At 34.9% G+C, this 17,787-nt stretch overlaps 3 protein-coding genes across 3 annotated transcripts; 1 reads left to right on the top strand and 2 right to left on the bottom strand.

The window, feature by feature from the left end:
- Positions 1 to 277: 277 nt before the first annotated feature.
- On the bottom strand, positions 278 to 2,461 carry LOC106367453 (dihomomethionine N-hydroxylase). Its single transcript, NM_001316228.1, is given in 3 exon segments — positions 278 to 645; positions 915 to 1,188; positions 1,481 to 2,461. Coding segments are annotated over 3 exon segments (1,623 nt in total).
- Positions 2,462 to 4,936: 2,475 nt separating this feature from the next.
- LOC106367450 (cation/H(+) antiporter 1) lies at positions 4,937 to 15,383 on the top strand. Its single transcript, XM_048758180.1, has 10 exons — positions 4,937 to 5,632; positions 5,717 to 5,811; positions 5,904 to 5,960; positions 6,288 to 7,519; positions 7,612 to 7,668; positions 7,763 to 8,248; positions 8,507 to 11,236; positions 11,375 to 12,352; positions 13,077 to 14,005; positions 15,104 to 15,383. Exons 7-10 carry the CDS (start codon positions 11,078 to 11,080, stop codon positions 15,381 to 15,383), a joined length of 2,346 nt encoding a protein of 781 aa, XP_048614137.1. The 5' UTR covers positions 4,937 to 5,632; positions 5,717 to 5,811; positions 5,904 to 5,960; positions 6,288 to 7,519; positions 7,612 to 7,668; positions 7,763 to 8,248; positions 8,507 to 11,077.
- On the bottom strand, positions 15,357 to 17,160 carry LOC106367451 (organic cation/carnitine transporter 6-like). Its single transcript, XM_013807224.3, has one exon. The coding sequence runs from the start codon at positions 17,062 to 17,064 to the stop codon at positions 15,496 to 15,498; it is 1,569 nt and encodes a 522-aa protein (XP_013662678.1). The 5' UTR covers positions 17,065 to 17,160; the 3' UTR covers positions 15,357 to 15,495.
- Between the last annotated feature and the right edge of the window lie 627 nt (positions 17,161 to 17,787).

Raw genomic sequence — 17,787 nt, 5'->3', positions numbered from 1 at the left:
TAATTATCATGACTCGAAATGTTTAATTGTTATTAAGTAACACAGATACACGAAATTTTAACAAGACAAAAAAAAATTAAAAAGACTTGCACATACAAGGGGAAAAACACACACACACATGAAACAATGGCGATATTTGGCCAAGGATAGTCTTAAACAACAACAAACTGACGTCACGTGAATATAACATATATAGAAAAGACGAACCGTTGTATGACATAACAGAGAAACAACGGCGTCTTGTTTCCTTTTTCTGTTAATGTGTTTGTTTTTCTTCTCAAGGGCAGAATTTTGGATAAAGGTTGGGTGCCAAGCGTGGCTCGACGGACAAGAGAAGAGGCTTAGCCATGAGCAATGCATCATCCTCCTCTAGACTTAACGGTCCATAACCAGGATGGAGTTTCCAATTAAACGCTTGAAGAAACCTAGCCAACATTATAACCATCATGATCGTCCCGACTTTAACACCGACGCAGCCACGCCGACCGGTACCAAACGACACGAAACGCAATTCAGTTTCGACCAGAGAAAGCTCCTTCGAGATTCCATCTCCTTCTAGGTGACGCTCTGGTTTGTATACCAATGGATCTGTCCATATTTTGGAGCTCCGGCCTATTCCAGGACGGCCTACATGAATGTGGCTACCTGTCCAAAACCAATATATACTTTCTTAATATATGTATCATATCAAATTATTGGTGGCTCAACTGGTTACTTGTTTGATGTTATCTTTTTTATGTGTATGTGTGGAATATTCACATGCATCATAATAATAAAAAAAACTGTCATGGATTTACCTGTAAAAATATCAACAATATTCCTTATATATACGGTTGGTGGAATATTTTATAATCTAACCATGTACCTTTACTATTGTAAAAACGTAATTCCTAAGATATCATACAACTTTTTACCTTTGGGAATGAAATAACCCCCGAGGGTGGTATCTTGACGAGCCACATGTGTAGGGACATAATGAGCACTAGGGTGAATCCTGAATGTTTCTCTGCAACAAGCTTTCAAGTAGTTTAGATTTGGTATGTCAGATTCCTGAACAAGCCTGTCTCTTCCCACCACTTCGTCTAACTCCTTCAAAGCTTTTTTGAGAATCTCCGGGTTCTTTAACATTTCCGCAAGTGTCCATTCCATGTTATTTGCCGGATTATCGATCGCTGCTATACAAAATTCCTGAAACAAAACATCAAACAATAGATTTAATGGGATCCTAAAACAATTAATAAAACTTGATTCTCCATATAACAAAAAAAAATCTAAATATTATTTTTTAGTAGACATATTTCTTTTGAAACAAAAATCATGTAAAACTATCCCTATCTACTGCCACTTTCAATAGTAACAGTAGTATATCTATACTGTAATGTATTATTTCGATGATCATAATATTTTGCATTGATATCTTGTAATTGTCTAATGTTATATAATCAATTATAGTAGTAAAATAGTACTAGTGTTTACTTACAACGCATTGAGCTTTGACCTCATCCGGGGTGATATAATACTTTCCATTTTCATCTTTTAGCGTAATGAAAGTATCAATCCAATCTTCAACAGCTGCTTTACCACCTTTTTCCCTCCATAACTCCACCCTCTCGTCAATGATCGGATTGTTGTAACTGCGAACTTTATTACAGTACATTACCACCCTCTCCTCTTGACCATCAATGTTCCAACCTCTAAACCATTTTTCCAAGTAATCCGCCGGAGAGAAACTCGGCAAACAGTTTAAGGTTTCGAAAATCGCATCAAGATGATCTTTCTCCGCTTGTCCTAACCTTCCCTCGTCGGAGAAAACATTTTCTTTCGTGACATGTCTCCTTCCAAACAACAATCTCATGGTCACAGCGTAACCATAAACCCTCGAGAACTCTCTAACGTCAGCAGTCTCAGACCGTTTGTACATGGAGAGAAGGTAAGCAAGGAGGTTGTCCGCTTCAATAGTTCTCGCAGCTACTAACATGTTTAATGTTTTAACGGACATAATCTCCGTTGTGATCACTCTTTTCATCTTCATGAACTGTTCACCGTAGGGTGAGTTCCCCATTGATTTGTGATTGCCTCCGATGGTTCTCATGTTGAAAAGATTAGGCCGGTCTGCGAAGTCGGCGTCTCTCTCTTTAAGCGCTTCTCGAGCGATCTCGTCGGAGTTTATGATGATGGCGTGTGTTCCGGCGAAGTTGAAACATGCGATATCCGGTTTTTGCCCTTTCATGGCAATGTCGACATATTTGTGCCTAGGACGAGTCATCATTAGTTCGGGTAAATTGCCTAGGATGGGCCATCCTGGTGGTCCGGGAGGAAGCTGACGAGACCGGTCTTTGGTTTTGGTGGGTCTTGATAGTATTCGGCCAAGCAAAGTGATTGATGCCATGGATAAGATAAAGACTAGTAGGATTTGAAAAGGGTATGGTAACGATGTGGTAAGGCTCATCATCATTGTCATGATGTTTGTGTGTGTGAGTAGAGAGAGAGTTGTGTTCTCGTTAGCAATGAACACTAACAAGTTTGGGAATATGCCTCTTGTGTTTTAAGTATTTATAGATTCGATATCATGCATGTGATGCTCACGTGAGGGTTTGGGCTTATGGGTAGGTACTAAGGAAATCACGTTTATATATTTTGTATCTAATTTCCAGCGACTGATCATGTTGAATAATAAAATACTAGGTAATAAACTGTTTAATATGCGCGGGATGCAATTATTAGTGTTATTATTTTTTTAATAAAAAGACATTAAATCTGGTTAATCTGGATATCAGTTCGGTTTTAGAATATTTTTTTTGGTTTTTAATCTCTTAAAATATAGTTATAATTCGTAATTAATATTTATTTTTGTTTGTTCGGTTCCAACTATTGATGTTTTTGGTTTTCCGGTTATAACTAAAAATTATTATTATTTATTTGGTTTCAGGTTATATGAAATGTCAAACCAATGGTTTCATATTATAGTTTCTAAACATATAATAGTTAAAGAAAATGAAATAAAATTATTAAGACAAATAATTTCACTACAATTTGATCGATAGTGCAAGAAACACTAAAAAGAAATATTTCAACTTCCAAGAGAATTAGATACTTCACTGAATATTTAGTTATATAGGTGTTCACGTCAATGTCCACATGTATGTGTATGTAAAGTATATAAATTTGGTTAGTAAATATATAAAGATAATGTTAATCAAATATTAAATGACATTTTTATTCAAGATAACACATGAAAGATAAAAATTTTAAAATAAAATTAATTTAAATTAAAATAAGCCTAGACATTGGTGAATTTTCTTTATATAAAAAAAAACAAACTGTATCCAAAAATAGAAGTGGGCACGGATCGAATATCAGGGTATTTAGAGGTATTAGTGTCGATTCGATCCGTAGCCAAATTGTCTCAGATATCCAGAAAATTTTAAAATTTTCACGGATTTCTGATTTGATCCGTAAATAAAAAAAAAATTAAAAATAAATGAAAATGTAAAAAAAATAATAATAATAATATTTCATTACAAAAATAAATTATTATTTAACTTTAAATTCTAATACATAATATAATAAATTTAATACATAAAATATTGTAAAAATTATGTAAACTATAATATATATAACTTATATATATATAATTATTTAAATATATGTATATATATGCGTATAATGGATCGAATCGATTATATGTTCCTAAAAATATTAGTATTTTTTATTTGCTTCGTTTTTTTTATAGATATTGCATTTTAGTATTTGATTTGCTTCGTAGTGTTACGGATATCTGGATTTTTTGGTTCAGTCAAAACGGATAACAAATCGAATAAAAAATTTACGAATATTTTGCCTAGCCTATCCATAAATAATAAAAATAATATATGTATAACTGGACTTTCGACTTATTATCCGTTTTGATTCGAATCGAAAAATCTGGATAATGTGAGTTTTATTGGAACATTACATGTGAGTTTTATGAGTTTTATATTTTAAAAAAAAACGTAAAGTACATATTGTGAACATATTTATGTAGAGTTTTGATGAGAAACTCTCTACACGTGATATGTGAGTGTGCTCATTCTCAAATCACTGTAAAACTACCACATGTATATTATAGTGTGAACACATTTATTACAATGTTTATCCTTTAATATATAAGTGATTTATAGTTAGGTTTATTGAAAGTTGAACCTTTGTTATAAAAACAAATGCATGCGGTTGTAGAAGTGGTGTTGTAAAGTTTTAAATAAATAAAAAGAATTTTTAAATAGGTTTAACAAAAATAAAAAGAAGTTACTTAGTCTTTATAAAATGGCAAATGGATTGAACGAAATGGTGAATAGCTAGCTAGGTTTTGAGAATGCATAGTTCTGCCACTCATAGCGAGCATGTAGCATGTAGGAGGTTCTAGATTGCTGGGTTGGCATGGCTAAGATTTTTTTTTTGGTAAAGCATGGCTAGCAAATGTGAACATCGAAAAAAATTGTGCCTGGAGCAAATATAGCAGGGTCTCGAGAGATGCCCATATCATGCCCCAATGTACACTATCTAAAGTCTGTAGTCGTTGGGTGGAGGTTCTCCTATATGAGGCTAATCTGGGAGGTCATGAGGTTCTTCATAGGTTCGGTACCCACACGTCTCAAACGGAGTTGCTGATATTTGATGACTAAAGTAATTTCCAAGACCAGTACTTTTAATTGGGATATGTTTAATATGTTTAATAATTAAGATCAGTCTAATGGTTTCATCCATGAATATAAAACTACATGGTTTCAGTCTAATAGCATTTTAGCATTTTTTTTCTTTCTTATTCTAGTTATAGAAATATGTTATTTTAGAAGAATACATTAGTGTAAAAGGCAATAAAATACATTGGAGATGATTTTAGTTTTGCATGGTCTTTTAAGTATTTTTCAAAGAAGCAAGAAGATTAAAGGAAATTAGAAGAAAAATAACTGAACAAAAATGAAGAATAAATGTTTGAAAAATGAATGTAAAGAAATTATATTATAACAACAGATGAAAAAGAGAAGGCAAAAAGTGATTTGGTACAAAGGAAATAGAATTTTGACTAGAAAGTAAAGGGGAGCTCTTGGGTAGGTAACCACGTTTATGGATCTCTGTATATCGAAATTCCGTTGGTCTATGGCGTCAATGTTAATCTAGAAACATTAAATCAGCAGTTCATTAGAGCACCATTATCCTGGTTTCTCTTAATGGTTTCTATGATAAATGGGCCATTTATTTAAATCAAAAGGGAAATTAACTGGCTGATACATCTTTAAACTGGCTATTTGGTAACCGATTTCAGATGGGTTTGTAGAGCCACGTGTCAGCTTATGAAAAAAAGGAGATTTAATTTTGGTTTTTGCTTTTTTCTTTTCATTATTTTCTCCTTGTCTCTCTCTTCGCGATCTCCGTCTTCTCTCTTGATCTCCGTCTTCTCTCTTCTCTCTTGATCTCCGCCGGCAATGATTCATCGCTATCAGTCCGATCCGTAACCGACGAAGCCAACCTCCACCTCAATCTCATCTCCTCCTTCTCTAGCTCTTCTCTCAGCCCAAAACTCAAGTCTTCTCCAGAATCTCTGATCTTGGTTCCTCTCTGATTGCATGCCGGCGACCACTCCATCTAAGAAAAAGTTGATTCGATTAATCATATTTTATTAGAGTCAAATTTTTAAATTGTTTTTGTCTAAACGATTCTGTTTCTGGGTTTTGAATAGGGGAGGGGTGATGAGGATTGGATCGATCAGACCCAAGTATGAGTTCGATGATGAGGATTCGATCGATCTTGCATGTTTCCATCTCCACGAAGCTGGTAAAGTCTCGACCTGTCTACTAAAACATTGATGATCCTTCTCCGAGTATATGATCAAAGCGATAACCTTTTCCATGTTTTGTTGCTTGTAGGGTGTGTTTGTTCAGTGGATCCTTGCGTTTTTGTGGATCTTCAAGGCCTTTGTCGAGGTAAAGATTCATGTTTTATTAGTCTTGTTTGAGGCTTAATAGTAGCAGATTGTTTTGTTGCCTAGTAACTGATTTACTCTTGTTCGAGGTATAATTGATTGAGATGTATCTTCGTTATTGAATTAAGAGCTTAGTATCAAGTTAGTAGCAGATTGTTTTGTTGCCTAGTAACTGATTTACTTTTGTTGGAGGTTTTGTTGCCTAGTATCAAGTTAAGAGCTTTGTTTATTATTATGTTTTATAACCTATCTCTGTGAACTGATCTTATTTGATATGTATGTTCATTCTCTTAATTAAATCTTTTGTTTCTCTTAATTGTGCTGCAAGTATTGTCTTCGTGGTTGAAGGTGTTGTGGCTAGGACATCAACTTCTTCGCAACCACTACCTGAGACTATCGTAAGGTAATTTTCCACAACTTCACTCTTAAAGTGAAGCTTTATTCTTTATTGCTCTTGTCTGGAAAGTAGTGTGAGGTAGGTAATAAATATGTTAGATTCATGTCAACTCATGTAATAAACTCATTCTCTTCTCCTCTATTAAATCTGATTCCTTCTATATTTCTTTTCATCTTCTCGAAAGCATCTTTCTTATCTTTCTATTTGTCTGCTAACACATTTCTTCTTTTTTCAAATTTCTTCTACATTTGGCTCTATGGATTAAATGAATCCATATACTGAGACCTCCAATTTTGTTGACCTTCTTACAAGTCAACAAGGTTATGTCCCTCCTCAACCCTTTCGTTATGATGGTTTCTCGCATGGTGGGGATGTCGGATCATCACAAGTCCCTGTGTTTAGTACTCACTATACTGACACTGCTAGCATCGGTGAAGAGACACCATCAGAGCGAAGAGAAAGAAAGAAATGGACTCTTACCAAGGATGTTATGCTTATTAGCGCATGGTTGAACACCAACAAGGACCCTGTTGTAGGCAACGAGCAAAGAGCTGGTGCTTTCTGGAAGCGTATAGCTGCTTACTTTGCAGCTAGTCCAAAGGTTCAAGGTGGTGAAAAGCGAGAGTCAATCCAGTGTAAGCAGAGGTGGCAGAAGATAAACGATATTGTTTCCAAGTTTTCTGGATCCTATGAGGCGGCAACAAGACAGAAGACAAGTGTAATGAATGAGAATGATGTAGTTAAGCTAGCACACGAGATCTTCCACAATGATCACAAGATTAAATTCAATCTTCAACATGCGTGGGAGGAGCTGCGGTTTGACCAGAAATGGTGTGAAGTAGCTAGTAGCAAGCTTGATGGAAGCTGTAAGAAGAGAAAGTGTGACGATGGTGCTCAGTCCTCAAGCTCTCACGCAACCACCAATGATGGTGAGCAACGTCCTCCTGGTGTTAAGGCATCAAAACGAGGAAGTGGTAAGAGAACCAATGAAGACCTCAAGGATCTCTCAGAGATAAAGAGCTTGTGGGCAATTAAGGAGAAAGATTTGGAAGTGAAAGAAAGATTGTCCAAGATGGGGCTGCTTGAGACTCTCATTGCCAAGAAAGAGCCACTCTCTGAATTTGAAGAAGCTTTAAAGACGAAGCTTATTTCAGAAATGTTAGGTAAGCTTCTTAACTTCTTATTTATTTGTTCTGTTTCTGTTTTATGTTGGTTATGGGTAAGCTTTCTCATTGTTATTCTTGCTCTGTATCAGGCGGCTCAGTGTAGTTCTCATTGTTGCTCTGTATCAGGCGGCAACACTTACCGAAGGGTGAGCACATCTCTCTCTTTTATTGTATTTTTCATAGTATGTCTTGTATTGTATTGTATTAAAACATTTTTCTTATGTCCTCTGTTCATCGCAGGGTGGAGCATTGGAAGTTGTCTTCTGGTCTTATGTGTCACGGACGTGGAAAAGCGGAGGTTGTTTTGTTGTTTTCTTGTGTCAGTCTTGTGGTCACGGAAGTATCTGTGTCATACTGTCATTGTTGGTTTGTTGTGTCATGGAAGTAGCTATTGTTTTGTTGTTTTGTTGTGTCACGGAAGAAGCTTTGTCTTAGTTTTTTTGGTGTGTCACAAGACTGTTCGATATGTTTGTTGTTTTGTAGTCTCATTGGCTTTAAAATGAGATCGAGTCTTTGTGACTTTTGTAATGAAAGTATTATGTTCTCCTCTATTACATTTCTAGTCTCAGTATTCTCAATCACAAATAATCTCTTTCTCATATTCTCAATCACAAATATTTCTAGTCTCAGTGTTCTGTTATTAAAATATCATATTCTCTTTCTCATATTCTCTTTCGCATGGTGTGATCGACATTGTTGATTAAGAATGGTGAAAAGAGAATAAAGGTTAGTCCATGGATCTTAATATTTTGTATTTCACATTTTATGCAACTTTAAAATTTATAAACTTTAAAAGTTATCGAATTAAAATTATAAAGTATTAAATTTATAAAGTGTTAAATTTATCAAAGTATTAAAATTTATAAAGTATTAAATTTATAAAGTATTAAATTCTTTAATCCTTGACTAAACTTTGTGCCTTTCGGACATTAAGAATGAGCATGTGTTGATTGTATTGTAAAGAATTAGCGTGTATTGTTGCAGGTTCAACGTTAAGTCCGTAAGCATGGCATCTTCTTCTCATAATGATTCTGATAATTTTGATCAAGCTTTTGATCAATATTTTGATGAACGTTTTGATCAAACGTACGAAAATCTTGTCGTTCCCTATAGTGGTCAACAAGAGGAGAGGCCGGAAAGGAAAAAACGTGTTTATATCGAAAGAAACTATGAAACATGCCATATACGTTTATGGAATGATTATTTCAGTGATACTCCGACGTATCCTGAAAATTTATTCCGACAACGATTTAGAATGAACAGGCGATTGTTCATGCACATTGTTGATCGACTCTCTAACGAAGTTCACTCCTTTCGCCAAAAGAAAGATGGTCTTGGAAGGCTTGGGCTCTCTACACTCCAAAAGTGTACCGCAGCTATTCGTGTCTTGGCATATGGTACTGCGGCTGATACGGTCGACGAATACCTCCGTCTCGGTGAAACTACAACTCGGGCGTGTGTGGAAAATTTTGTGTAAGGAATAATAAATTTATTCGGCGATGAGTACCTAAGAAGACCAACACCCGCTGATCTTCAACGTCTACTTGATATTAGTGAGCAGCGTGGATTTTCCGGGATGATAGGGAGCATCGATTGTATGCATTGGGAGTGGAAGAATTGTCTCACCGCTTGGAAAGGGCAATATTCTCGTGGTTCGGGTAAACCAACCATCGTTTTAGAGGCGGTTGCTTCATATGATCTATGGATATGACATGCATTTTTTTGACCTCCATGTACCTTAAATGATATCAATGTCCTTGATCGCTCACCTGTTTTTGATGACATAATAAACGGTCAAGCTCCGCAAGTCACTTACTCCGTCAATGGAAGAGAGTATCAATTGGCTTACTATCTCACCGATGGTATTTACCCGAAATGAGTAACTTTTATCCAATCTGTTCAAGTACCACAAGGCCCGAAAGCAGTTTTATTTGCTCAACGTCAAGAAGCGGTCCGAAAAGATGTCGAGCGTGCTTTTGGAGTTTTGCAAGCTCGTTTTGCCATTGTTAAGAATCCATCACTTTTTTTGGATAAAGTCAAAATAGAGGATATTATGAGAGCATGTATCATACTCCATAATATGATAGTAGAAGACGAACGAGATGGATACACTCAATTTAATGTTTCAGAGTTCCAACAAGGAGAAGAAGCCGGAAGTTCATATGTCGATCTCATGTATTTTACAGATATGCCTTCAAATATCGTCAATATGATGGGTGTTCGAACACAAATTCGTGATAAACAAATGCATCAACGCCTGAAAGCTGATTTGGTTGAACATATATGGCGTAAATTTGGACGTGATGAAGACAACAATTGAGCTCCGATGCTTCTTTCAAATTATTCTCATTTATTTTACTAATCTTTGTTTTTATGTTTTTATTTTAAATTCTATGTTGAAAATGTTATCTTTTAATATGTTTTATTTTATAAATAAATTTTATGTAACAAAATAAGTTTATAATTTTTTTTTAAGAACCCTTAATTAAAAAAACTACCATTGGAGGCACAAAATCGAACAGTTTCTTAACTAGATTTCTTAAGTCCAATAAGAATACTTATTTACTTAAATAATCATTTAGAAACACTAATGAGTTTCTTTTTTTTTTTGACATCACACTAATGAGTTTCTATGGATAAAGATGCTCTTAAAAATGCTCATAATTTATATCTTGAATATATAAATGAACTTGTTTTTAAAAAAGGAATAAAAAAATGAACTTAATAACGTAATATATAATTGAAATGTTTACAGTATTTAAATTCACGAAGTGACGTTTTTTCAAACCTTGTTGCTTTTCTTAATGGTTTTTCTTTTCGTTTCTTGATGTGAATATGTAATACACGGATTCATTTGAACATCTATATTTTTGTTTTCAAAGAATCTTATTGTAAGAAGAGTACATAAATTATGCTCTTTTTCAAAAAAGAAAAAGAAAAGAAGAGTACATAAATTAAGTAACTACCGTATATTAATATGCTTGACTGTAATCTTCTAGTTTCTTTCAAACAAAAAACTAGAATCTTCAAGTTGCCCTAGCTAGTTCCTGCAGCTGTACAAGATAACCTTAATCTTGCTTGACATGGCATGGGAGATATGATTTCTTATCAAATGAATATGGTTCTTATCAAATGTATATGGTTTGATAATTGATCATTTGGAAGCTTAAGTAATCTTATATATTTTAAAGTATTGCACCAAAAATATATTTTAAAGTAGAAAGGTCTTTAACTAAGTACAAAAACTCAGGCGAAATAGTTTTGTTACGTGTATACAGATCGGCGCACTTGTAAAAATACCAGAAATGTTCCATGCACTTTCCGATTTTAGTATAATTAGCCGCTTTTAATGAGGAACACTAGATATGTTGACAAGAAAAATAATTGAAAAAGTTTAAGGCGTGGAGTAATCGAAGGATAATCACGTAAACCTTAAAAATAAATTTAGGAGAATATTTATTCTTCGCTTTACAATATATCTAAGTTTCTTTCACAATTTTTCTGTTTTTTTCTCCGCACGAAACTTTGGAGAATGCTCATAATCGAATCAAGAAAATGGATCCAAAAATGTTGTTCTGTCTACCAGAAGGAGATGCATTGTTTAATCCACTCAATACAATGTTTATTCAAATGGCTTGCATTCTCGTCTTCTCTCAGTTCTTCTATCTTTTCCTTAAACCCTGTGGCCAAGCTGGTCCCGTTGCTCAAATTCTCGTAAGTTTTTTTACTTCTCTTTTTGTATTTTATTGACTCCAAACATTATGATACTGAAAAAAAAAAACATTATGATACTGAAACGGTGAAAACCCACGTGAGATATTCAGAAACTAACATTTTTTTTGTTATATTCAGGCTGGGATTGTATTGAGTTTGCTCACAATAATCCAAAAAGTCCACGATTTCTTCCTCCAAAAAGACTCAGCAAGCTATTACATCTTTTTCTCATTTCTTTTACGAACATGTTTCATGTTCTTGATCGGTCTCGAACTTGATCTTGACTTTATGAAACGAAACTTGAAGAACTCCATTGTCATAACCTTAGGCTCCTTAGTCTCTTGTGCCATCATCTGGATCCCTTTCCTCTGGTTCCTCGTTCGTTTTCTACATATCAAAGGGGACATCTTAACGTTGTACGTAGCCTTCCTGGTTACCTTATCGAACACGGCATCTCCTGTGGTCATCCGCTCAATCATTGACTGGAAACTCCACACATCTGAGATCGGAAGGCTAGCGATATCCTGCGGATTGTTCATCGAGATGACCAACATTTTCATCTACACTATGGTCATTGCTTACATCTCCGGGAAAATGACAGGAGACATCTTTGCCTACACATTTGCCACGGTTGTTATAATTTTCATCAATAGATTCTTAGCTTCATGGCTCCCTAAAAGAAACCCTAAAGAGAAGTACCTCTCCAAAGCTGAAACGCTCGCTTTCTTCATCCTTATTCTAATAATTGCGTTAACCATTGAATCCAGCAACATAAACTCAACTGGTTTCGTGTTCTTGGTTGGACTAATGTTTCCAAGAGAAGGTAAAACTTACAGAACGATGATCAACCGGCTGAGTTACCCGATTCACGAGTTTGTTCTTCCGGTTTACTTTGGTTACATCGGGTTTAGATTCAGCGTCCACTCTCTAACCAAACGTCATTACCTAGTCCTCTGTATGATAGTGGCTTTAAGCATGGTAGCAAAGCTTCTAGGAGTCTTATGTGCATGCTTATTCCTTAAGATCCCAAAGAAGTATTGGCTTTTCTTGTCTACGATTCTTTCAGCGAAAGGCCATATTGGTCTGGTCCTCCTCGACTCAAACTTGACCTACAAGGTAATTACATTTTAGAGATAATATCTTTAAATATCACTAGCTAATCAAGTTTTTTGTTCAAAAAGTAGTATAGAAAGGAGAAAAATTACCAAAATAGCATTAATTTAAAATTAACAAGACATGTTTTTATATTTTAATTTGAGTTTGTTGATTATAGGTTAGGGTTTAATATTTAGATTGTGAGATTCTCATTAGAATTCACAATATAAGATATTTTAGTGTTTTTAATAATTAATAAATATTACTCATTCTGTTTCATAATAAGTGTTATTTTAACATTTTTTCTTGTTACAAAAAAATGTCACTTTACAATTCTAATGCTAATTATATTTACTTCCAGTTGAAAATTAATTGAAAACTGCATTGATTTTATAAATAATTTTATTTATCTCAAATATTATTGGTCAGAGAAGTATAATTAATAACAATTTACATATATTTCCGTTACTTTCTTAATTTGTGTGAAAAATGTCAAAGTGACACTTATTACGGAGAGAATAATATTTTAGGAATTTTTCTCTTTGATTGCTATTTTTATGACAACACTAAATAGTGTTATTTTTATAAAGGTGTTATTTATGAGATTTGATACATTATAGTTTTGTTTTTAAAATAGTGTTTTTTTTACATTATAGTAGTTTTTTTTGAGTAAAAACATTATAGTAGTTACAAGTCAGATAATAATCTTCTCTTTGTTTTCTGATTATTTTCTGTCTCTTTGTAGAAATGGTTTACTCCGATAATTCATGATATGCTCATTGCGACACTGGTGATCACGACTTTGTTAAGCGGAGTAATATCTTCTCTATTACTTAGAACGCAAGAAAAGGGTTTCTCACACCAAAAAACATCGCTTGAGTTCCATGATACCAAAGAGGAGCTACGTGTGCTGACTTGCGTCTACGGTGTGCGTCAAGCTCGTGGACTAATCTCTCTAATATCTGCTCTAAATGGAGTTTCTTCTTCACCTTTCACACCTTATCTCATGCACCTCATACCTCTCTCCAAGAAGCGGAAAACAGAGCTATTGTACCACGAACTAGACGAAGATGGAGTGAACTCCAATGGAGGAGACGATGAGTTCGGGACCAACGAAGGACTAGAGATAAATGACTCGATAGACTCATTCACTAGAGACAGAAAGGTCATGATCCGGCAAGTAAAACGAGTAGCGCTGATGGAGAACATGCACGAAGAGATCTGTAACGGGAGTGAAGATCTTCACGTCTCCATCGTGTTTCTTCCGTTCCATAAACACCAGAGGATCGATGGCAAAACTACAAACGACGGGGAAGTGTTTCGGGATATGAACCGGAAGGTTCTGAAGCAAGCACAGTGTTCGATCGGTATCTATGTGGATAGAAACATAACCGGGTTCCACCAGCTTCACGGGTTTGAGTCGGTACAACACGTCGCTGCATTGTTCTTTGGTGGTCCTGATGATCGAGAGGCTCTGTCCTTGTGCCAGTGGCTTATCAATAACTCTCAGATTCACCTCACTATCATACAGTTTGTCGCTTATGGCTCGGAGACAGAGAATCTTGTCGGAGACGCGGTGACCAAAGAAAACAACGATGTTTTGATGGAGATTGTTGGTAACGATCAGACAAACGACGAAACTGATCGAACTTTCTTAGAGGAATACTATAACAGGTACTTTACAAGATTCTACTTCTTACTAATCCTATGTTTCCAGCTTTAGCCAGTTCATGAAAGGTTTTGAGCACAATCGGATGAAACATTAAGAGTAATTCTTGGGTTCACACCTAGAGGTTCACCAACCAATAGTGTTTGAGTATTTGATATTTGATATTTTTTAAAAAAGAAAATAAAATTGAATATCCAAATTATATTATATTTTAAAAATAAAATAATAAAAATACATAAAAAATATAGTTACAAAAAATAAATTAATTAATATTGTTAAATCTTCAGCAAAATACTAAACCCTATACCTTAAATCCTAAATCCTAAACCCTAAACCCTAAACGTTAAACCTTAAACTTTGGATAAACTCTAAACCATTGGAAACTCTTAAACCTTAGATCATACATTAAAAACTAAATTTTAATAACACTAAACCCTAAATCCTAATCACTAAACCCTAAACCCTTGGGTAAACTCTGAGCTCTTGGATAAATTATATATTTTAGGGTTTAATTGTAAATATTTTTGATTTAGAGTTTATGATTTATCTAAGGGTTCATGATTTATCCAAGGGTTTAGGGTTTAGTGATTAGGGTTTAGGGTTTAGTGTTATTAAATTTTAGTTTTTAATGTATGATTTAGGTTTTAAAATTTTCCAATGGTTTACGGTTTATCCAAGATTTAAGGTTTATCATTTAGGGTTTGGAGTTTAGGATTTAGGGTATAGGATTTAATATTTAATTTGCTAACGGTTTAACAATATATATTTTTCTTTTTGTAACTATTTTTATGTATTTTTATTGTTTTATTTTAAAAATATAATCTTATTTAGAAATTCAATTTTGTTTCTTTTTTTTAAAAGATATCAAATATCAAATATCAAATACTCAAACACTATTAGTTTTACAATCCAAATTTTAAGGAAATATTATGTATTTGCTGCATGGCCCAAAAATTATAAATATTTTTTCTTACAATTAACCTAAAAATGTTTATCTCCCTCATAAATTTCAGATCTTAGTACTAGGGTTGTGGATAATTTCTAGACCTGAAACATTGGCATTTTTTTCATTGACCGGACTGGTTTTGGTTTATTTTTGGCAGATTTGTAACGACGGGGCAAGTTGGATTCATAGAGAAGCGAGTAAGCAACGGAGAGCAAACACTGACGATTCTGAGAGAGATAGGAGAGATGTATTCACTGTTTGTGGTGGGGAAAAACAGAGGTGGTTGCCTAATGACGTCAGGAATGAACGATTGGGAAGAGTGTCCGGAACTAGGAACGATCGGAGATTTCTTGGCTTCATCAAATATGGATGTAAATGCTTCTGTATTAGTAGTTCAAAGACATAGACACTCATTTGAAATCTTTGTGGATGAATAGCAAAATATTCTTTAGTTTTTTTACGCACAATACTTCCAACTTATTTTTACCAGTTTCTTATATCAGATAACACACACATAACGATTTGAAAACATATCACAAACTCTTACACTCAGCAACAGTTGCTAGTGTTTATGGTTTGATCTCTTTTTTCTTGTTCTTCCATTGTGTCACAGAGACTTGAACCTTTTGTCTCGGGAAGAATCAAAACGAACAACCCCAAACCAGACATGGCAACTCCGAAAATGGCAAAGGATACTGATGGTAGATCTCTCCCAATGGAAGCAATGAGCGGACAACAAGCTCCTCCAACAACAAGAGCTTGTCTAAACATCATTGTTGCTGAACTTCTTACACAAGTCGGAAACATTTCAACCATATAAACCGCCATTAGGTTAAATCCGGTCCTTGCACAAAAAAATGTCCCAAGTTCAAACGCAAACGCGATCCCGGTTTTTCCGAAAACGCTGAGAACGAAACAAAGCACCCCAGAGGCTCCACCTAGTAAGGTGTTCACTAGAACAGAGCTTCTTCTGTTGACCCTCTCCAATATGAACGGAGTGATAATGAAAGTAGGCAACTCCACCACTGCGTTTAGGGTTTCACTCAAGTATATGTTGACGTCTATGTCTCTAACTGCTAATGGAACTCCGTAGTATGACATTCCCATTCCAAACAATATGACCATAACAACTAATATCCTCCGAAAAGCCCACTTTCGGAAGAAGAAGTCCTTAATCGAGTACCTTGGCAGTGCTTCAACGGTTTCTTGCTCCAGGGGTAACTTAGAAATTAGTGATTCCAAGTAGGCTTTGTTCTTCGATGACAGGCTTTTGAGAACAACAATGGCTTCTTCGTTGTTTCCTTGCAAGTGAAGCCACCGTGGTGATTCGAGTGCGAAGAGGTAGAGGAAGATACAATAGAATGTTGCTGGAACGGCTGTGTAGAGATAGAGATATCTCCATGAAGAGTGTCGAGCAAGGTAAGCCACTCCAGACAATGACATAAACCCTAAAACGAAAAGGGTAAATGGAATCATGGTAACTCTTGGTCTCCATTTGGTGGGGACTCGCTCACTGATGAGAACCAGCGCATATGACCAAGTCTGTGATCTCGTGAATCCGATGACAAACTTTAGGGTTGTGTAAATCCATACGTTGGTTGAGAAAACAACAAACATTGAAGTGACTGACATTGCAAAGGTTGAGAACAATACTAGTTTCTTGCGGCCCAAGGAACCATCTGGGATTAAAGCTAGAAAGAATCCACCAACGATGGCACCGATGTAGAAAGCAGAACTAGGCATACCTCTGAGTAAAGAGCTCGAGCACTCGAGTCCAAATTCTGAAATGACGGTTTTGTCCTTGGAGCCACCGTCCCATTCCCATGCTGATCTTGGGAGCTTGCAGATGTCGGAAGTGGAGTGGTCGCAGATCGTGTGGTTAACACAGTGCCACGTGGGGTATGCGTCTGTGTAAACGGTGATGAATATCGGAAATGCATCGAAGAACAGAGCGAGTCCAACGAGGACTACCTGGAAGAGTTGCCAGAACCCAAAATCTGATAGACTCTGTTCGACAATGCTGTCGAAAGTCAACTCTTCTGAACTGGTTCTGTCGTTGACGTCGGAATCATCGGCGCAGATATGAGACAATAACAGTGGTTCTGACTGGTCAGTCATCAAAAAATATTGTTTGGGTTTTAAAACTTTTTTTCTTTTGAAGGGGTTGGCTGTTGGATGATAATATTTCCTTTCTTATCAGCTAAATATAAATCTAAAATCTGAATCTGTGTTATCATTATATCGTTAACCATAACGTGTAATTTCAGTTTGATAGTCGTGAGAAGCGTGGGTTGACTGACGTGTTTCAGTTTGAAATGAGTAATACTAGTATCTATTTTAAAACCTGCTCGTGAGAAACGTGGGTCGACGAAGTTAAACGTATGAAATTAAGTACAGTAACTAGATCCCGATCCGCGCAATCGCGCAGATTTTGTTTTCAATTATTTTTATATAAATATTTTGTTTTCAATTCTAAATTTGTATATATTACGGTATATTTTTTCATTGACTAGATTGTTTCAAACTTTTACACGTATTTGTATCTTCTTCTATATATATATTTTCGAATTATTATTTCATTATTAAAATCGTAACTATATATATAAAGATTAGTAAAATATTGTTTTATTGTCATATTCAAAGATATTGTAACATTTCACAAATTTAAAAAGTTTTAAAAAAATTAAATTTTTTGCTTCATAGATTTATATTATCGAGTAAATAATTAAACATTTAGTTTTTGTTTCATTTTTAAAATAAACTATATAGTTTAAAATTTGTTTTCATTGGTTTAAGGTACTAAAGATTAATCATTTTTAGATAATATGATTTTTGTTATTT

Source organism: Brassica napus, chromosome C5 (genome assembly GCF_020379485.1).
Source record: "Brassica napus cultivar Da-Ae chromosome C5, Da-Ae, whole genome shotgun sequence".
Lineage (NCBI taxonomy): Eukaryota > Viridiplantae > Streptophyta > Magnoliopsida > Brassicales > Brassicaceae > Brassica > Brassica napus.
This window is presented reverse-complemented; position numbering and strand designations above follow the sequence as displayed.